Source organism: Amblyraja radiata, chromosome 7, assembly GCF_010909765.2.
Source record: "Amblyraja radiata isolate CabotCenter1 chromosome 7, sAmbRad1.1.pri, whole genome shotgun sequence".
NCBI lineage: Eukaryota > Metazoa > Chordata > Chondrichthyes > Rajiformes > Rajidae > Amblyraja > Amblyraja radiata.
This window is the reverse complement of record NC_045962.1, coordinates 29,145,719-29,166,767: the sequence shown is the minus strand read 5'-3', so window position 1 is coordinate 29,166,767 and position 21,049 is coordinate 29,145,719. Positions and strand designations below refer to the sequence as shown.

The 21,049-nt window shown below is 43.7% G+C and overlaps 1 protein-coding gene across 1 annotated transcript in view; it reads right to left on the bottom strand.

Annotated features, from left to right (window-relative positions):
- Positions 1–21,049, bottom strand: part of myo3b (myosin IIIB) — a 398,335-nt gene that overhangs the window by 344,938 nt on the left and 32,348 nt on the right. The window contains exons 6-7 of the mRNA XM_033024000.1: positions 20,940–21,016; positions 14,652–14,797 (exon numbers count right to left, since the gene is read on the bottom strand). Coding sequence (XP_032879891.1) covers positions 14,652–14,797; positions 20,940–21,016 — 223 coding nt within the window. The remainder of the gene's footprint in view (positions 1–14,651; positions 14,798–20,939; positions 21,017–21,049) is intronic.

Genomic DNA, 21,049 nt, shown 5'->3' with positions numbered 1-21,049 from the left:
GATAATATACACACATTTCACCAAAATTCATTATACAGTGCATTCATAAAGTCAGAGCTGCCAACTCTCACGCATTGAGCGTGAGAATCACGCATTTTGCCAAATTCTCACGCTCTCACGCTGATCACAAATTTCTCACGCTCTGTCATCAGATAATCTGTGATCAACGAAAATGTCAAAATTCATATCAACTGCATGGGCCGCGGGTGTTGGAGAGCCAGGGCGGAGAGAGGGATGGAAGCAGAAGCAGCAGCGGGGACAGATGCGGACGGGGAACCAGGGCTGGCGAGTGCTTGCCGGGCTGGAGAGTGTTTGCCGGTCTGACGAGTGTTTGCTGGGCTGGCGAGTCGCTTGCTGCAGCTCCGGCCATGGAGCAGCCTCAGTGCAAGAGTCCCGGGCCGTCGGAGGCGTTGGAAGCGTTGCGCCGCTGCCGTGAGAGTCTCTGTGCCGAATTTGCCCAGGTGACCGGCATGGATCAGGCTGCGGCTCGGTCAGTAAGTACCAAGCACTGAGTAGAAATGGTGGAAGATAGTGGCCTTCAAATGGGGGTGGTTGGAGAAAGCATCCTGCTTGCCTGCTACATTTTCACTTACTGTAACTGCAAGAAAAAAATTCCCAATGTTGGGAGAGTTCAGAACCAGGGGTTACAGTTTAGGAATTAGGGGTAGGCCAGTTAGGACTGAGATGAGGACAAACTTTCTTCACGCAGAGAGTTGTGAATCTGTGGAGGCCAATTCACTGGATGTTTTCAAGAGAAAGTTACATTTAGCTCTTGGCGCTAGCGAAATCAAGGGATAGGGGGAAAAACAGGAAAGAGGTGCTGATTTTAAATAAACAGCCATGATCATATTGAATGGCAGTGCTGGCTCGAAGGGCTGAATGGCCTATTCCTGCACCTATTTTCTATGTTCCTATGCTTGAGTATATGGCAATAAAACTCGTCCACTTGATTTAGAAGCATTCGTGCATGGTGGAGGTATAATGTAGTCATAGAGTGATAGTGTGAAAACAGGCCCTTCAGCACAACTTGCCCACACCCGCCAACATGTCCCATCTACACTACCTGCTTTTGGTCCATATCCCTCCAAACCTGCCCTATCCATGTACCAGCCTAACTGTTTCTTATATGTTGGGAAAGTCCCTGCCTTAACTACCTCCTCTGGCAGAGTGTTCTATACACCCACCACCCTTTGTGTGGAAAAGGTTACCCATTAAAAAGTAACCTTAAAAATACTTCAAACAAAAAACATTGAAATCATACTTCTACAATGCACTAAAACATGATTTTAATACATCAAATTTCAAAAGGTCCCTCCCGTGGAACCTCCCACACCCTCCCCCCGCTCGGTTACTCCACTACCTCGCCAGGTACCACCAAGACAGTGATCAGTGATCGCTCAGCCTCCCCACTTTCAAAAACGCTCACGGGGCCCTTGGTTCAGACAGAGAGCACTGCCAGATGTGAGCGGGGAACTGAGGCCAGTTGTTCGTGATGTCTGGATCCCAATGCTCAGCGCTTCGTGTTTCAGAGTTGGCTAATGTTATTGATTTGTAATTAGCCTGATTTGTAATTAGTTGACAAAACCTTAATTTATTAAGCCGGAATATCCGGGGGGGTGGGATAAGTGTAATATTAAAATGACATGCAAGGTGTCAGGCTGTCTGTCACAACATACATCCCCGATAACCCATTATTTCCTTCAGTTAAATATTGGGAAGGTAGCTCTATTGTCATTTGCCACTCAACTATTATGATTGTTTACCTCACTGACTATTTCTAAACCTTCCCTCCCCCAAATTCCTTTGACGGGTTGAATAGAAATGTCCCCAATCTCATTGTTTTATTAATTGAACACGTAGATGAACATCCTCAAGGAGTGTAATGAGATGGAAACTGATACAGATGTGATGTTTAAGAGCTTGTTCAAAGAAGGGCATATTTTAAAGGAGTGACAGAGATACTTAAAGGGGAATGTGTGAGGAGGTTATTAGTTTTAGCTTGAACCAGGACATATGAAGATTCAAATTTTAATATAGTAATTGTGCTGATACTGACTCCAACCAACCACGTAATGAATATCATCCATTCTGGAGGTTTTATTTTTATGATGCCATTTAAACTTCACTTGGATTTCAATCACTTCAATGTAAAAGCAATTTGGAATGGGAAGAATTGGAACCAAAATTTGCCCTTGGTACATATTAACTGTAATATAATAATGTATGCATGTTGGTAGATGCAATCAAAACAAAGATCAGTTTTATCATTGTTGTGTTATGAATACCACATAAAATAGTATGTACTCTCAAGATCACATTTAATAGAATAATATTGCTTAAATATATAGTTATTGGACTTTGCATTTCGGAAAAGTCCCAGCAGAAAGGAAGACAGCAAAATACTGAAAATATTGGGGGTGAAAATGACTTCAGAACAGTTTGTTAGGAAAATAAAGGAAATGGTAACAGAATACTTATACAGCTGAGTGAGTATAATTTTATGGATGAGAAATTGTGTTCAACCAATTAATGACTTATTTGACAATGTAACTAGCATGTTAGATAACAAGGAAGCCAATGGATGGTCTGGGAAGTCCCACATAAAAGATTAACGCATTAGATAAGTACCCGTGGACTTGAACGCAATAGGTTAAGTCCAGAAGGTCAGCTATGGGACTTTATGTGTGGGCCAGAAATATTGTCAGTGCAGAGGGGCTAGGTGCAAGGCCAAGTGTGCATGCAGAGTCAAGGTCTGGAATAGTCCTAGGTGTGCAGTCAAAGCTGGGACAATGGGAGTGTTCAGCACTGGGAACCTAAGCAGGTAAGCAGCTATGATCAGGGTAGAATAGGGAGGCAGGTGTAAGGCTGGACTCAGGGTCAGAAATGAGAGAAGGTATGCGATTGGAGTCAGGGTCAGGAGTAGTACCAGGTGTGCAGTGAGACCCAGATTGGTCAACATGAGCCAAGTGTTTGATTATAATCTGATTTCCATACATGAATATACTAAGGTCATTCATAGAAACATAGAAAATAGGTGCAGGAGTAGGCCATTCGGCCCTTCGAGCCTGCACCGCCATTCAATATGATCATGGCTGGTCATCCAACTCAGTGTCCTGTACGTGCCTTCTCTCCATACCCCCTGATCCCTTTAGCCACAAGGGCCACATCTAACTCCCTCTTAAACATAGCCAATGAACTGGCCTCAACTACCTTCTGTGGCAGAGAGTTCCAGAGATTCATCACTCTCTGTGTGAAAAATGTTTTTCTCATCTCAGTTCATGTGCTGCACCTGTTGATCAGAGCCTGGCTCTACTGTGGAACGTAATTAGGAATGTAATTTAGCCTAACCTTATTCATAACTAATCCAATTTAAAGCATAAATATTGCATTCAAGTGTAAGTTAAAAGACTCACGACAGTATACACCAGATTGCACAATTTCAAGCAGAAAAATGCAAAAGCTCCATACCAATGGGAGGGGGGGACGCAATTTCTCACTCCCAACTCTCACCCAATGTTAGCAGCCCTGAGAAAGTATTCAGACCCCTTCACTTTTTCCACATTTTGTTACGTTAGAGCCTTATTCTAAAATGGAGTAAATTCTTTTTTTTTTTAATCATCAATCTACACACAATACCCCATAATAAAACAAGCGAAAACAGGTGTTTAGATGTTTTTGCAAAGTAATTAAAAATAAATAATTTAAATATCACATTTACATAAGTATTCAGACCCTTTACTCAGTTGAGGCACGCAAGGACATTCACAGACTTGTCACGAAGCCACTCCTGCGTTTTCTTGGCTGTGTGCTTAGGGTCGATGTCCTGTTGAAAAGTGAACCTCTGCCCCAGTCTGAGGTCCAGAACGCTCTGGAGCAGGTTTTCATCAAGGATCTCTGTACTTTGCTCTGTTCATCTTTCCCTCAATCCTGATTAGTCTCCCAGTTCCTGCCGCTGAAAGACATCCCCACAGCATGATGCTGCCACCACCATGCATCACCGTGATGAGCGGTGCCTGGTTTCCTCCAGACGTGATGTTTGCCATTCAGGCCAAAGAGTTCAATCTTGGGTTCATCAGACCAGAGAATCTTGTTTCTCATCGTCTGAGTCCTTTAGGTGCTTTTTGGCAAACTCCAAGTGGGCTGTCATGTGCCTTTTACTGAGAAGTGGCTTCTGTCTGGCCACTCTACCATAAAGGACTGATTGGTGGAATGCTGCAGATGTAGTTGTCCTTCTGGAAGCTTCTCCCATCTCCGTAGAGGAACTCTGGAGCTCGGTCAGAGTGACCATAGGGTTCTTTGTCACCTCCCTGACCATGTCCCTTCACCACCGATTGCTCATTTTGGCCGGGCAGCCAGCTCTATGGAGAGTCCAGGTGATTCCAAAGTTCTTCCATTTAAGAATGATAGAGGCCACCGTGGTCTTCGGGAGCTGCAATGCTGCAAAAATTGTTTTATACCCTTCCCCAGATCTGTGTCTCAACACAACCTGGTCTCGGAGGTCTACGGACAATTTCTTTGTCTTCATGGCTTGGTTTTTGCTCTGACATGCACTGTCAACTGTGGGACCTTATATAGACAGGTGTGTGCCTTTCCAAGTCATGTCCAATCAATTTAATTTACCACTGGTGGACTCCAATCAAGTTGTAGAAACATCTCAAGGATAATCAATGGAAACAGGATGAACCGAAGCTCAATTTTGAGTGTCATAGCAAAGGTCTGAATACTTATGTAAATGTGATAGTTCAGTTATTTATTTTTAATTACTTTGCAAAAATTTCTAAACATCTGTTTCTGCTTCTTCATTCTGGGGTATTGTGTGGAGATTGATGATAAAAAAAGGAATTTATTCAATTTTAAAATAAGCCTGTAACGTAACAAATTGTGGAAAAAGTGAAGGGGTCTGAATACTTTCTGAATGCACTGTAGATAGCATTCCGTTGCAGATGTCCAAAAAGCATCATAGTAACACAAATTATAATTCTGACAATTAAATCAATTATACCTCAGTACAGGTGACAATAGTAAATTTGGCAAGAGAGCAGATGGATCAAGTTTGTTCATTTTTAGATAGCCTGCATAAGGCATTTAATGGAATCGGGCTCTGGAACTGTTCCAGGCCAAATCTGCCTACTTATTTTGTATCAGAACATCCAAAACTACGTAGCATTACCCAATTCAAGCTCAGCCCATTTCTGAAGCAATAAATATTTCACTCTGCCTTGGAAAAGCAGCCAACATAATCAAGGACATATCCCACTCTAGTCACTTCTTCTTCCTGCTCCTGTCAGGCAAAAGGTGCAGAAGCTTGAAGGCGTGCACCACTAGACTCAGGCACAGCTTCTTCCTCTCCGTTTTCAGGCTTTTGAGTGTCCTTTCAGAAGCCAGGGTACTGTCTGGTTCACCTCCACCCCATTGAGAAAATTGGACTTTGTCTAAGAAATTGATGCATTACAATGCTGAGAACAATATAAACCTGAACCTAAGCTATGTTCAAGAGAATCATGAATGTGGCTTTACAAATCAAAATTACAACAAAAGCAAAACTGAGTTCCTCTATTTTTCTTACATTTAAATAATAAGAAATTGATTTACATTTTGATTTCACCTGCTGGTCCAGAAAATATAGTAAACAATGTTAGCACAGTATATAGAATGCCACAGGTGTAGTTAAACACTATATCATAAAATTGCAGCCCTTCATGCACAGTAGCTATTACTTTCACATGAGATAAAACTTTACTGTGCTTTAATATACCATTTTATAACAGTATATTATTAGAATGAGTTAGTTTCAAATAGAAATAGTCATTCTATCACATATATAAATGAAACCTTTAAAGAATTCACCAAAGTATTTTTCAACACATGATAAGCGGCTCTTATAATTCATATGTTTTAATTTTTTTTTAAATCAATCACTGTAAACAGATGCTGAAAGACTCAAAAGTATGAAACTCCAAATTACCAACTATGACAGACCACCGTCCTTTCATAATTCAGCCCCTTCTGTTGGGGATCTGAAAATATATTTCAGACAGATGACATGTTAACAGAATCATTTCATGGTTCAGTGTTTTCTCAGTATGATTTATCTCCAACTGCAGGTATTGGAGGTCCCTATTCAGGAGATTTATGAGTCCCGTCCAAGAATCCATTTTAATAAAGCACACTGAGAAACAACACGTTACTGTCTGGCCCAAAAATGAATATCTAGTTTCTGTTCCACCACAAAATCTAAATTGATTTTTCCTAACTTATTAGCTTGATTCAAAAAAAAACTTTGAATATCTTTACCCATTCCTCAACAATCCTTTGATTTAGACAAAACAAAATTTGAGTGAAACACTGAATGAAATATCGATGAACATACATTTGAAATTAGTTTATTTCACAATATTCTGCCCTTTTTGCTTCAAGAAGAGTTTTTAAAGTAATTTGTATTTCAACTGTTTGACATCATTTTGTCAATAACTTCAAATCTGTATTCCCTTCTCTGACTGTAATTCTTATGCTCTATATGATACGTATAGAAGAAAAGATATAACACTATCGAATATCATTTTTCACACGCTATGTCATGTTAATTTCTTGGTTCTGGGTACAGAGAATGGAGATAACATTGTATGGCACTCTTACAGCTACAATTTCCAAATAAGAATCAGAGCTAATCAGTAATGCAAACTGCAACCAAAAGGTCCACTGATAATAACTCTGTGATGGTAGAGATTAAGGTCAAGTCTTATATTATTGCAGCTTTTAAAATCTCATCAGCAATAAATAGCTACAAGGAGAAAGGAAAGGCAATGAAGAACAAATTATTTGTAATGTGCGATGATTTGATTTTTGAGAAGCCACATTCTTCAACAGTTCAGTTGTTCATGCTTTACCAATCATCTACATTAAAAAGGAGACGCAAAACATGTTGCTACATTGTTGTTTAATTGTCAATCACCTCACGTAATGTGCATAGTGAAAATTCATGCATTAATTGAAATAAGTCAAAAATGTAATGATACAAAAGTGGCATTTAAGAGGCTTTTAGATAGGCACACAGATAGCTGGGAATGGAGGCGTATGGATCATGTGTAGGTAGATAAGATTAGTTTATCTTGGCAATATGTTCAGCACCAACACTGTAAATGTAACAGTCGTGTTCTGCATGGAATATACATACTTAAAATATCAACTGGCTAGAAAGTGTTCACAATGCCTGGAGCAAATTAATTTTATCTACAGGTATTTCATTTTAACTATAGACATTCAACGAACATGGCTATTATTTGATTTCAAATAATGAATTAAATATTTTTCATCATAATAAGGCTTTCTATTCATTTTAGGAAGCTGTCTTTTTGTATTAATTTTTTGGCTCATTAATTCCTCCCCTCTTCCTTCCATTTTTGTCAATGCTGCCACCTGGACCATGTTTCATTTTTCAGACAAAGGACAGTGGGGGGGGTGGTGGGGGGGAAGCTGGACTAGCTGGAGTCTGGACCACAGACTGACAAGCTACCCAAAGATAAAAAATAAGCTACACATCTATGTCCTTCTACTGATCTTGTTCTTTTTGTTCTTTTTTGAAGATGAAGGTCTTGAACTGCACACTTGGAAAAGAGCAGACGTCACAAATTCATCAAATAAGTAGTACAGGAGCTCTCTAGGTTATGACCGATCTGACTAAAGGAAATCCGACTTCATGTAAATTATCCTATACATTTTACAGCCAATAACAAAATTATGAAATATTTCATTTTATTCATCAGTGACAAGATATAGTACATATTCCATTAGCTTAATCAATGGTGTAGATATAACCGTGTTCAAAAGGGAACTGCAGATGCTGGAATATCGAAGGTACACAAAATTGCTGGAGGAACTCAGCGGGTGCAGCAGCATCTATGGAGCGAAGGAAATAGGCGACGTTTCGGGCCGAAACCCTTCTTCAGACTGATAGGGGGTGGGGAAAGAAAGAAGGACAAAGGGAGGAGGAGGAGGAGCCCGAGGGCGGGCGGATGGGAGGAGACAGCTAGAGGGTGAAGGAAGGGGAGGGGGGGAGGGGACAGCACGGGCTAGCCAAATTGGGAGAATTCAATGTTGATGCCAAGGGGACGCAAGGACCCCAGACGGAATATGAGGTGCTGTTCCTCCAATTTCCGCTGTTGCTCACTCTGGCAATGGAGGAGACCCAGGACAGAGAGGTCGGATTGGGAATGGGAGGGGGAGTTGAAGTGCTGAGCCACCGGGAGGTCAGGTAGGTTATTGCGGACTGAGCGGAGGTGTTCGGCGAAACGGTCGCCCAACCTACGCTTGGTCTCACCGATGTAAATCAGCTGACATCTAGAGCAGCGGATGCAGTAGATGAGGTTGGAGGAGATACAGGTGAACCTTTGTCGCACCTGGAACGACTGCTTGGGACCTTGAATGGAGTCGAGGGGGGAGGTGAAGGGACAGGTGTTGCATTTCTTGCGGTTGCAACGGAAAGTGCCCGGGGAGGGGGTGGTGCGGGAGGGAAGTGAAGAATTGACGAGGGAGTTGCGGAGGGAGCGGTCTTTGCGGAAGGCAGACATGGGGGGAGATGGGAAGATGTGGCGAGTGGTGGGGTCACGTTGGAGGTGGCGGAAATGGCGGAGGATTATGTGTTGTATTTGCCGGCTGGTGGGGTGAAAGGTGAGGACCAGAGGGACTCTGCCCTTGTTGCGTGTGCGGGGATGGGGAGAGAGAGCAGTGTTACGGGGTATGGATGAGACCCTGGTGTGAGCCTCATCTATGGTGGCGGAGGGGAATCCCCGTTCCCTGAAGAACGAGGACATTTCCGATGCCCTAGTATGAAATGTCTCATCCTGGGAACAGATGCGGCGTAGGCGGAGGAATTGGGAGTAGGGGATGGAGTCTTTACAGGGGGCAGGGTGGGAAGACGTGTAGTCCAGATAGCCATGTGAGTCAGTGGGTTTATAATGTATGTCGGTCAGGAGTCTGTCCCCTGCGATGGAGATGGTGAGGTCAAGGAATGGTAGGGAAGTGTCTGAAATCGTCCAGGTGTATTGGAGTGCCGGATGGAAGTTGGTGGTGAAGTGGATGAAGTCAGTCAGTTGTGTGTGGGTGCAGGAGGTGGCACCAAAGCAGTCGTCAATGTAGCGGAGGTAGAGGTCGGGGATGGGGCCCTGGTACGCATTGAACAAGGATTGTTCAACGTACCCGACAAAGAGGCAGGCGTAGCTGGGGCCCATGCGTGTGCCCATAGCTACGCCTTGGGTTTGGAGGAAATGGGAGGAGTCAAATGTAAAGTTATTGAGGGTGAGGACCAACTCCGCTAAGCGGAGGAGAGTGTCAGTGGCTGGGTATAGGTTGCTCCTCTGGTCGAGGAAGAACCGGAGGGCTCTGAGGCCATCCTGGTGGGGGATGGAGGTGTAGAGTGACCGGACATCCATGGTGAAGATGAGGGGGTGAGGGCCCAGAGAGTGGAATGCGTGGAGGCGGCGGAGAGTGTCTGAGGTGTCTAGAACATAGGTGGGGAGGGATTTGACCAAGGGGGATAGGATGGAGTCAAGGTATGTGGAGATGAGTTCGGTGGGGCACGAACAAGCAGAGACAATGGGTCTGCCGGGAGAGCCGGGTTTGTGGATTTTGGGGAGAAGGTAAAAACGGGCCGTGCGGGGCTGGGGAACGATGAGTTTGGAGGCTTGGTCAGGTAGGGCGTGGGAATTGATGAAGTCGGTGATGGTGCTAGAAATGGTGGCCTGGTGCTCGTCAGTGGGGTCATGGTCCAAGGGTAAGTAGGAGGAGGTGTCCGAGAGTTGGCGCGTGGCCTCAGCTTTGTAGAGATCGACGCGCCAGACTACCACGGCACCTCCCTTGTCGGCTGGTTTGATGACCCAGTCTGGGTTTGTGCGGAGTGATTCGATGGCAGTGCGTTCAGAGGGGGAAAGATTGGAGTGAGAAAGGGGAGTGGAGAAGTTGAGGCGGTTGACGTCGCGGCGGCAGTTCTGAATGAAGAGTTCCAGAGCCGGGACTTTCTGAGGGGGGTTCCACGAGGAGGGGGTGCGTTGGAGACGGGAAAAGGGGTCATCATTAGGGGGCGAGGACTCCTTCCCATGGAAGTGTGCTGTCCTCAGCAGAGGCCTCACCTTTGTCCCCCTCCGTCCCCATCTCAATGACTCCCACTCTCCTCGATTTAATTCCACCGGGTCCTAGCGCCCGTCTGCCCAGCCGTGCTAACCTCAGTGGCTGCTCCACTGACCCTCCCCCATCCCCCCCCAACCATGTCACACCCGCTCTTCCCCACCCACCTTACAGCCCTCTCTCCCCCCCACCCCCTGACCACCCACCACCCCTCCAACACCCACAACCCCCCCCCCACACATCGCCCCGTCCCCAGTCTACCCACCTGCCTCCCTCTGGCCCCAACTCCCACCCTTGCCGGGTGTTCACCATCCCCCCCGACCTCCCCCTCTCCCCCACCCAACGGTCTGTCCTCAGCAGAGGCCTCACCTTTGTCCCCCTCCGTCCCCATCTCAATGAGTTCCGCGCCCACCATGACTTGGAGAGCTTCTACCGTCGTCTCCGCCTCACAGCACACTTCCATGGGAAGGAGTCCTCGCCCCCTAATGATGACCCCTTTTCCCGTCTCCAACGCACCCCCTCCTCGTGGAACCCCCCTCAGAAAGTCCCGGCTCTGGAACTCTTCATTCAGAACTGCCGCCGCGACGTCAACCGCCTCAACTTCTCCACTCCCCTTTCTCACTCCAATCTTTCCCCCTCTGAACGCACTGCCATCGAATCACTCCGCACAAACCCAGACTGGGTCATCAAACCAGCCGACAAGGGAGGTGCCGTGATAGTCTGGCGCGTCGATCTCTACAAAGCTGAGGCCACGCGCCAACTCTCGGACACCTCCTCCTACTTACCCTTGGACCATGACCCCACTGACGAGCACCAGGCCACCATTTCTAGCACCATCACCGACTTCATCAATTCCCACGCCCTACCTGACCAAGCCTCCAAACTCATCGTTCCCCAGCCCCGCACGGCCCGTTTTTACCTTCTCCCCAAAATCCACAAACCCGGCTCTCCCGGCAGACCCATTGTCTCTGCTTGTTCGTGCCCCACCGAACTCATCTCCACATACCTTGACTCCATCCTATCCCCCTTGGTCAAATCCCTCCCCACCTATGTTCTAGACACCTCAGACACTCTCCGCCGCCTCCACGCATTCCACTCTCTGGGCCCTCACCCCCTCATCTTCACCATGGATGTCCGGTCACTCTACACCTCCATCCCCCACCAGGATGGCCTCAGAGCCCTCCGGTTCTTCCTCGACCAGAGGAGCAACCTATACCCAGCCACTGACACTCTCCTCCGCTTAGCGGAGTTGGTCCTCACCCTCAATAACTTTACATTTGACTCCTCCCATTTCCTCCAAACCCAAGGCGTAGCTATGGGCACACGCATGGGCCCCAGCTACGCCTGCCTCTTTGTCGGGTACGTTGAACAATCCTTGTTCAATGCGTACCAGGGCCCCATCCCCGACCTCTACCTCCGCTACATTGACGACTGCTTTGGTGCCACCTCCTGCACCCACACACAACTGACTGACTTCATCCACTTCACCACCAACTTCCATCCGGCACTCCAATACACCTGGACGATTTCAGACACTTCCCTACCATTCCTTGACCTCACCATCTCCATCGCAGGGGACAGACTCCTGACCGACATACATTATAAACCCACTGACTCACATGGCTATCTGGACTACACGTCTTCCCACCCTGCCCCCTGTAAAGACTCCATCCCCTACTCCCAATTCCTCCGCCTACGCCGCATCTGTTCCCAGGATGAGACATTTCATACTAGGGCATCGGAAATGTCCTCGTTCTTCAGGGAACGGGGATTCCCCTCCGCCACCATAGATGAGGCTCACACCAGGGTCTCATCCATACCCCGTAACACTGCTCTCTCTCCCCATCCCCGCACACGCAACAAGGGCAGAGTCCCTCTGGTCCTCACCTTTCACCCCACCAGCCGGCAAATACAACACATAATCCTCCGCCATTTCCGCCACCTCCAACGTGACCCCACCACTCGCCACATCTTCCCATCTCCCCCCATGTCTGCCTTCCGCAAAGACCGCTCCCTCCGCAACTCCCTCGTCAATTCTTCACTTCCCTCCCGCACCACCCCCTCCCCGGGCACTTTCCGTTGCAACCGCAAGAAATGCAACACCTGTCCCTTCACCTCCCCCCTCGACTCCATTCAAGGTCCCAAGCAGTCGTTCCAGGTGCGACAAAGGTTCACCTGTATCTCCTCCAACCTCATCTACTGCATCCGCTGCTCTAGATGTCAGCTGATTTACATCGGTGAGACCAAGCGTAGGTTGGGCGACCGTTTCGCCGAACACCTCCGCTCAGTCCGCAATAACCTACCTGACCTCCCGGTGGCTCAGCACTTCAACTCCCCCTCCCATTCCCAATCCGACCTCTCTGTCCTGGGTCTCCTCCATTGCCAGAGTGAGCAACAGCGGAAATTGGAGGAACAGCACCTCATATTCCGTCTGGGGTCCTTGCGTCCCCTTGGCATCAACATTGAATTCTCCCAATTTGGCTAGCCCGTGCTGTCCCCTCCCCCCCTCCCCTTCCTTCACCCTCTAGCTGTCTCCTCCCATCCGCCCGCCCTCGGGCTCCTCCTCCTCCTCCCTTTGTCCTTCTTTCTTTCCCCACCCCCTATCAGTCTGAAGAAGGGTTTCGGCCCGAAACGTCGCCTATTTCCTTCGCTCCATAGATGCTGCTGCACCCGCTGAGTTCCTCCAGCAATTTTGTGTACCGTGTAGATATAACCCTTGTTTTCATGGACCATGGGGTGGGGGAGGTGGTGTTCGTTATTGCTGATTGGCTGCTTTAACTGAGTAAGGGGAGGAAATATGTACAGGATTGGAAAAGCAGCTAAAAACCATAAACTCAACAAGACACACAATAAACAAGAAAGGTAAACAGGCCGAGCCAAGATTAGTTCCAACCACCTAGCATCCCTTGGTGAAACTACGAACTTAGTCGTTTGTTCCCGATACGAACAGAAGCCTCGGTTACAACAGATTTTGCCCGCTATAACCAAAATCCATTATAAAGAGTTCCATAATAATGAGGGTAATGTCAGGGTAAATATTTGATGATATGAAAGAATTATGCCAAGTACATGCACAATATGGGTTACTGTAGAAATAGATGTTCACGTTCACAAGATATAGGAGTATCTATTCGGCCCACCAAGTCTACTCCGCCATTCAATCATGGCTGATCTCTGCCACCTAATCCCTTTTTCCTGCCTTCTCCCCATAACCCTTGATATCTGTTCTAATCAATAACTTGTCTATCTCTGCCTTAAAAATATCCACTGACAGCCTCCACAGCCCTTTGTGGCAATGAGTTCCCTCTCCAGAGCCAGCACATCCTTCCTCAGATATGGGCCCAAATTTGCTCACAGTACTCCAAATGCGGCCTGACCAGCACCTCAGCATTACATCTCTGCTTTTGTATTCTAGTCCTCTTGATATAAATGCTAGCATTGAATTTGCCTTCCTTACTATCAATTTGAGTTGCAAATTAACTTTTTGAGAGTCCTGTACCAACACTCCCAAGTCCCTTTGCACCTCTGATTTCTGGATTCTCTCTCCATTTAGAAATTAATCTATGCCTTTACTCTCATTACCAAAATGCATGACTCCGCACTTTGCTATACTGAATTTTATCTGCCACTTCTCTGCCCACTCTGGAAACCTGTTCAAGTCCTTCTGCAAAAACTCCCTGCCCTCCACCTATCTTAGCATCATCTGCAAACTTGGCCAAAAAGCCTTCAATCCCCTTATCCAAATCAATATACAACGTGAAGAGAAGAGGCACCAGCACCGACCCTTGCCGAAGGGTTTTTGACTTATGGAAAAAACTGGCTACAGATAGTTCTCGGTAACGGAATCCTTACATACACAGGGACAAATAACATTACACGTCTGTATGTTGTTAGGAAAGTTACTAGTAATTCAGTGGCATTTATCACAAAACAGCTAATAACAGATAATAAAGGGCCTTATCCTGTGCTGTACTCTTCTATGTTCTATGGAAGCACAAGCAGTTCTCTCATTCTGAAGAAAGGTCTCGACCTGAAACATCACCATTCCTTCTCTCCAGAGATGCTGCCTGTCCCGCTGAGTTACTCCAGCATTTTGTGTCTATCTTCGGTTTCAGCCAGCATCTCCAGTTCCTTCCTACACATCACTTCTCTGATCCCTTATTCCATTAGTTTCCAATACACTCCAGAATATAATTCAGCGATGATAAACAACTGGATCACCTATTCCTTTTCTCCAGAGATGCTGCCTGATCGGCTGAATTACTCTAGCCTTTTGTGCCTATCTCCAGCATTAACCAGCACCTGCAGTTCCTTCCTACACAGCAAATAACTCCATGTATAGAATGAAAACATTTAAATCTATCCTATAGTTTAAATGTTCTCCCGCAAATATTTTCATATCGGCTAATTAGTCAGATAGATAACTTTTTAAAATAATATTTCAAAGTTGCAATACATTTTCATTCTTCATACAAAAGATAGCTATGATCAGCAACCTTGAAACAAGCCAAGAGAGCCATCTAGTGACATACCTTGGAATCTTAAAGAGTGCTTTCACTGGATGGAGATCCGACAAAGGTGGTTCACCATCACCAAGTTCAATAGCTGTGATGCCCAAAGACCATATGTCGCATCGGGTATCATACGAGTAGTCAAACTGTTGTTCACAAGCAATGACCTATCAATTAATAATATTAGACGTCACCACTTTATTCATAATTGCACTGGTAGGTACACCAGCATTTATTTTGTTCTTCATTAATTATGTGAAGGAAGGAAATTAAACTGGTATTATAATTGCGTGACGACGGTCTTTGTCATTTATCAATAGCATTTTTTAAATTATTATGCTGTCAAATACCATATGTAAATTATTAAAAATGATTCACATTCTTTTCTTGTCAAACACACAAGTTTTTGCAGCATATAATAATTACTGACATGAGCTATAATATTTCTTAATATCACAGAATTATACTTCAAGAAACCTTAAAGTGCAACTACTGTATCTTTATTAATATTATTTATTTCTGTCAATTTTTAGATCATATTTACATCATATATACACCTCATGTTTTTGCATTCATTCATATTTTGCATTCATGTTCATATAAACCAACCATGGGTTTTTTTTACTGGGAATTAAATCTTTGATTATTGTCAGCAGCTTTGTCTTACATTCAATTCTCCAAAGTTCATTCCCAGTTTTTTGTTGATGGAACATGAATAGGATCATAACAGATTTCCCTTGACGATATTTAAAATTATTGTAGCCAAGTGAAGAACCTGCAGTTCTTATTAATATGAAGCCTTTCAAGATGTCAGTGATGAATTCAACTGTACAAGATCAACAATGACAAGCCAGTATTTTCAAAGATCCAGTTTCTGAAATGTTAAACTCAACTATATATCCCATCGTTCATTTTATTTAAAAGAGAAAGCAACATATTTGTTTAAAATTAATATTTACAAGCTTCCAGCTTAGCCATATGATTTAGCATTTTTATAATATCAAACAAAAGCAAGTTATTATTACCAACTAAAAGAGATAAATACATGCATGCTATATTTTTGGTATGATGATGAGCAAAGAAATAGAGTGAATGGCGAGTGGGGGAGGGAAACTACAAGGAGAAGGAGAATGGAAAGATAAAATGTGAGAAACCAATAAAATATTAGATGAAGACACAGTGAACTACAGATGCCGGAATCTTGTGTGAAGCACAAAGTTCTGGAGTAGTTCTGAAGAAGGGTTTCGGCCCGAAACGTCGCCTATTTCCTTCGCTCCATAGATGCTGCTGCACCCGCTGAGTTCCTCCAGCAATTTTGTGTACCTTCGATATTCCAGCATCTGCAGTTCCCTTTTGAACACAAAGTTCTGGAGTAACTCAGCGGGTCAGCCAGCATCTCTGGATGACATGGATAGGTGATGTTTGGGTTGGGGCCCTTCTTCAGATGATCAAAATCTGCAAGCAGTGATAGCAATGTAATGCCAGCATGCCCATATGTGCTTCCCTGCCGTAACATGCTGGCCTTGCTCGAGTTGAGAATCAGTGAAAGGGGATAGAAACAAAATGCTGGAATAACTCAGCAGGTCAGGCACCATCTTTGGATCATTTTAAATCCCCTTCCCATTCCCATACTGACCTTTCTGGCCTGGGCCTCCTCCGCCGTCAGAATAAGTCCACACGCAAATTGGAGGAACAGCACCTCACAACCCTTGGGCACCTTACAACCCAGCAGCATGAACATTGATTTCTCTAATTTCAAATAACTCCTGCATTCCCTCTCCTCCACTCTCTCTTCCCTTCCTAGTCATCCTACCAGTTCCACTGTTCGCATCCTTGTGTCCCTCTTGTTGCAACAACATCCCCAACCAACCAACCATTATGGGCTCCATACTTCCCAAATTCATCTGTTACCGTACCTGAATTGTTCTGGCCTTTTCTCGCATCCAGTATAGTTCCTCCCCACCTCCACCACGGAAGAAGGATTCCGACCCGAAATATCACCTATTCTTTTACTCCAGAGATGCTGACTGACCTGCTGAGTTACTCTAGCATTTTACTGAAGCCAATTAACCTACAAACCTAAAAATGTATTTCCCAGATTCATTTTATTTACCAAAATGTTACAACAAGCAAAAATTATTAATTCAAAATTTGGTGGGATAATTTTTTGTTACAGCTCTCACAGCTGCGGAGTTGCTTGCTTTGTTTTCCTGCTTTCTGACAAATAAGTTTTATTCACATCAAAATTGACAGAAAAAATATTGTAATGGCCTTAATGTGTGCAAAAATTTCTGAACAGTCAGAATTAATTTAAACAGAGTTCCAAGGCGAGTTAAATTAAACTACGATTCAGCTCCTGACCTTGTGTTGACATCAATCCCTAAAGAAAGGTAAAGAATTACAAAAAAAAATGCGTTGATTGCATTTAGTTCAGCAGAGTTATCGTTTAATTGCACATTATTGCATGAAGTTAATGGTGCAAAACTTTAAGTCAAAAGTTCACGGACATTTAAAATAGATTTGGGGGAGATGAGGATAATATTTTGGGAAAAGTCAGTAAGCGAACAGTTTTATTGACCAAAAGCCGAGATTTGTCACTTGTAATCATTGGAAAATACCTAGACGTTCTGCATGCAAGTGCTGACTTATTATTTTACCATCAATCCCACTTAGTTCAGAATTCCCACATGAATGCTGAACTCCAGAACTTGTGGGCTTCTTTTTATTGGGTAATTTCCTGACTATTCTCAGAACTGAAGTTCCAACAGCGGGGGAACAAGGGCTGAAGAGGGCCAGGCGTGGAGACAAACATTGGATCGCGGGACGAATAGAATAGAGGCGATGGTTGCAACAGGTTTTGTGGCCAGCTGCAATTGGGACTGTAAAATAGCACCAATAGGATGCCTCTTGCACATGGACTCAGTGGCTGTTCTGTGCATTCTGTACTGACAATGGTGATTCTGGTTGTGTACAGGGATAGTCATAATGGCATAAGTGATAGGACTAGAATTTGGCCATTCGGCCCATCAGGTCTACTCCACCATTCAATCATGGTTGATCTATCTCTCCCTCCTAACCCCATTCTCCTGACCATAACCTCTGACACCTGTACTTATGAAGAATAGTCTTTCTGTACTGTATGCAAAAAATGTATTTTGTTGTACCTAGTACACGTGATAAAAAAAAGATTGAATCGTTGAAAATACAAAATAATTATCCAGTATTACCACAGATTTCTATTGAACTAAAAGCCTGTAATGGATCTCAGAAAAGATTGGATAACTGGCATTTTTTGGAATTATGAGCAAAACATAAAGTGCTGAAAAAACTGAGCAAGTCAGGCAGCATCTTTGGAGTGAATGGACAGGCAATGTTTTGGGTCGGGACCCTTCCATTTTCTGAGAATTAATTGTGTTTATTGAAGGATTTATATTTTTTTTGTTTCTGATTCTTATCTTTTCCATTATTTTTTAAACGTTTTGCATGGTGTTTAAAGTTTCTGAATGTATGATTAACAGGTTATCAAATCTTTACTCTTCCAGCAGTTATAAGGACATAACTATTAGTACTTACATAACACATCTAGTCCCAAGACATCTCACAAGGATGCAAACAAATATCTTTTTCATTAAGTCAAAGTTAGATGGTGCACTCAAGCAAAAGCTAATTAAAAAGAGCAAAAAAGGGAAACCGAAGAAGAGAAAGATAGAGAGTGCAATTTAGACACGAAGTACCAACATTTAGGCAATTGGAAACTGATATCACAACTTTAACGGTACCACATTCAATGTCCATGACATTTATCAGATGAGAATTTAAAGAGAACAGATGTACTGAAAAGTGCATGGCTTGATGAGACAACAGATACAGGGAGTTATGGGCTCATGGAAATAAATAATTGGTTTTATATTGTGTCTTAAACATTCTGTTCATTATGTTACAGTTTACTGTCAAATGAATGTCTCAGAAGTATAGCAAAAGAATCCATTGAGTATAATAACAATTAGATAATGTGTAAGTGGTTCGGAAAGGTTTAGAGGGATATAGGCCAAACGCAGGCAGGTGGGAAGTTAGGCCGAAGGACCCATTTCCATGCTGTTTGATGACTCTATGCCTCTGTACCATATGAGAGTTAAACATTAGCAAGAACATATCATAATTTCCCTCATCCTCCTCCTTGAAATAGTTCCACAGAATCTTGTGTTTTCTTAATCCATGATTTAGCATCTCAGCTAAAGCCATTGCTTCCAGCACGGTTGCATTACCTCACCTTGCTCTAGAGCATTAACCTGGAGTCTTGTGCTCAAGTTGTTGGATCGAACCTTCAACCAGGAATCTTCTGACAGAAACAAGTGGACTGCTAAATAATTGACAGCTGGTAATCTGGGTCATTTAATTTAAAGATCAAAATGATTTCCAGGATTACAAAAGCGAATGCAGTTCTGAGGAAGGAATTGCATAAAATACAAGTAAAAACAGAAAATGTGAGAAGAATTAAATGGGTGGAGAGAGAAATTGTTATTTTAGGCTCAATGTGCCTCATTATAACTGGGAAAGAAGGAAAACAAGATGGTCTGAATAATAGAGAAAGTGGGGGATGGCAATGGGAGGATCTATCTAAAATTTGGTGAAATGTTGCAGCCATTAAACGGGCAGATAAATATTTTAATTAAACTCCCTGCTGAATTTTTCCAGAATTTTCTGTTTTTATTTCAGATTTCCAGCTTCTACAATATTTTTGATTTACACAAACATAAGACTTTCCTTATTTTCCCTTCAAAGGAAACAGGGTAGGAGATGATAAGTTTAAAAAATAAATTTAATTCCAGATCTTAACAACACAAGCACTTCACTGCCCATCTGTAAACTGCCCCAGAGTGGCTTGCTAAACAGAGTTGCATTTCAGAAGACTTTTAGGTCATAGTCATACAACATGGAAACAGGCCCTTTGGCCCAACTTGCCCACACCAACCAACATGTTCCATCCACACTAGTCCTACCTGCCTGCAACAGTACCTGCCTCAACTACCTCCTCCGGCTTCTCTTTCCATACACCCGCAACCCTTTGTGTGAAAAAGTTACCCATCAGGTTCCTATTAAATCTTTTTCCCCTCACCTTAAACGTCTGTCCTCTGGTTCATGACTCCCCTAGTCTAGGCAAGAGACTAAGAGACTGTGCGTCGACCCAATCTTCTACTCTCATGATTTTGTACACCTCTATAAGATCACTCCTATTCCTCCTGTGCTCAAAGGAATACAGTCCTAGCCTGCTCAACCTCTCCCTTTAGCTCAGGCCCTCGAATCCTAGCAACATCCTCGTAAATTTTCTTTGTACCCTTTTGTGCCTGACAATATCTTTCCAACAATATGGTGAGCAAAACTGAACACAATACTTTAAATTTGGCCAAAACCAATGACATATAACTTCAACATGACCTCCCAGCTTCTATACTCAAGTGTGTAGGTGTCATACACAATGGTGGGGCTAGAGTAACAAATAGGCCAGACTACATTAGAATGGCAGATTTCACCCTGAAGGGCATCAATCAGACAGAGGATTTTAATGTCAATCTGGTAGTTTTGCAATTATCATCAGTAATAAGATTTTTTTCTAAATTCCAGTTAATGAACCAAATTTAAATTCTACAGCCGCTGTGATGCATTTAAAATTCAATCTCTGCATTGATAATCCACATTCTTGGTCTGACAATTTAACTATTGAGCCGCCATCATGGCTGGAAGCTGCCAGCAAAATATGTTTTGGATTTTTCTGTCATTTGAACTGTAATAATAGACAATTCGCCTCTCCTCTTCAAACAATTTCAGCTCTGAGAAGATCAACACTGAATGACGCTGATCTCTTTGTCTCCATACAGAATCAGCACAGACGTCAGAAGAATCTGTTGCTTCACCTTTTCTTGACGTTATTTTTGTTCCACGTAGGTTCAAAAATGTGTCAGGTTCAAAAGTAACACATTTCGTAGTTAATGTAGCAGCACAGATTCAATTACGTTTTTCATCCTCCATTTGTTCCCGGCGAGAAATAAGGAAAGAGCGTCTTTCTCTCCCGTTTATTGCTGTCATGTTGTTCACACTTTCACAAATTAAATGCCCATATGACCACAGCATGAAGAAACACTGAAATGACTGTATCAGTTGAAGATAAACCATGCTGAAATAGATAGCACTCTTCAATTGACAATGCAGGTGCAAATCAGGACTGGGTGTAACAACTGCAAAGATACATCCCACAAAATTCAGAAATAGATAAATACAGCTGAACATTATAAAAGTTAAAATTCAACCCACCTCGGGTGCCATCCAAAAAGGAGTACCCACAGAAGTGTTTCGACGTAATCTTGCATTTGTAAGCTTAGCTGAAACACCTATTTAACAAAAGTGAAAAATTAATATTTTGC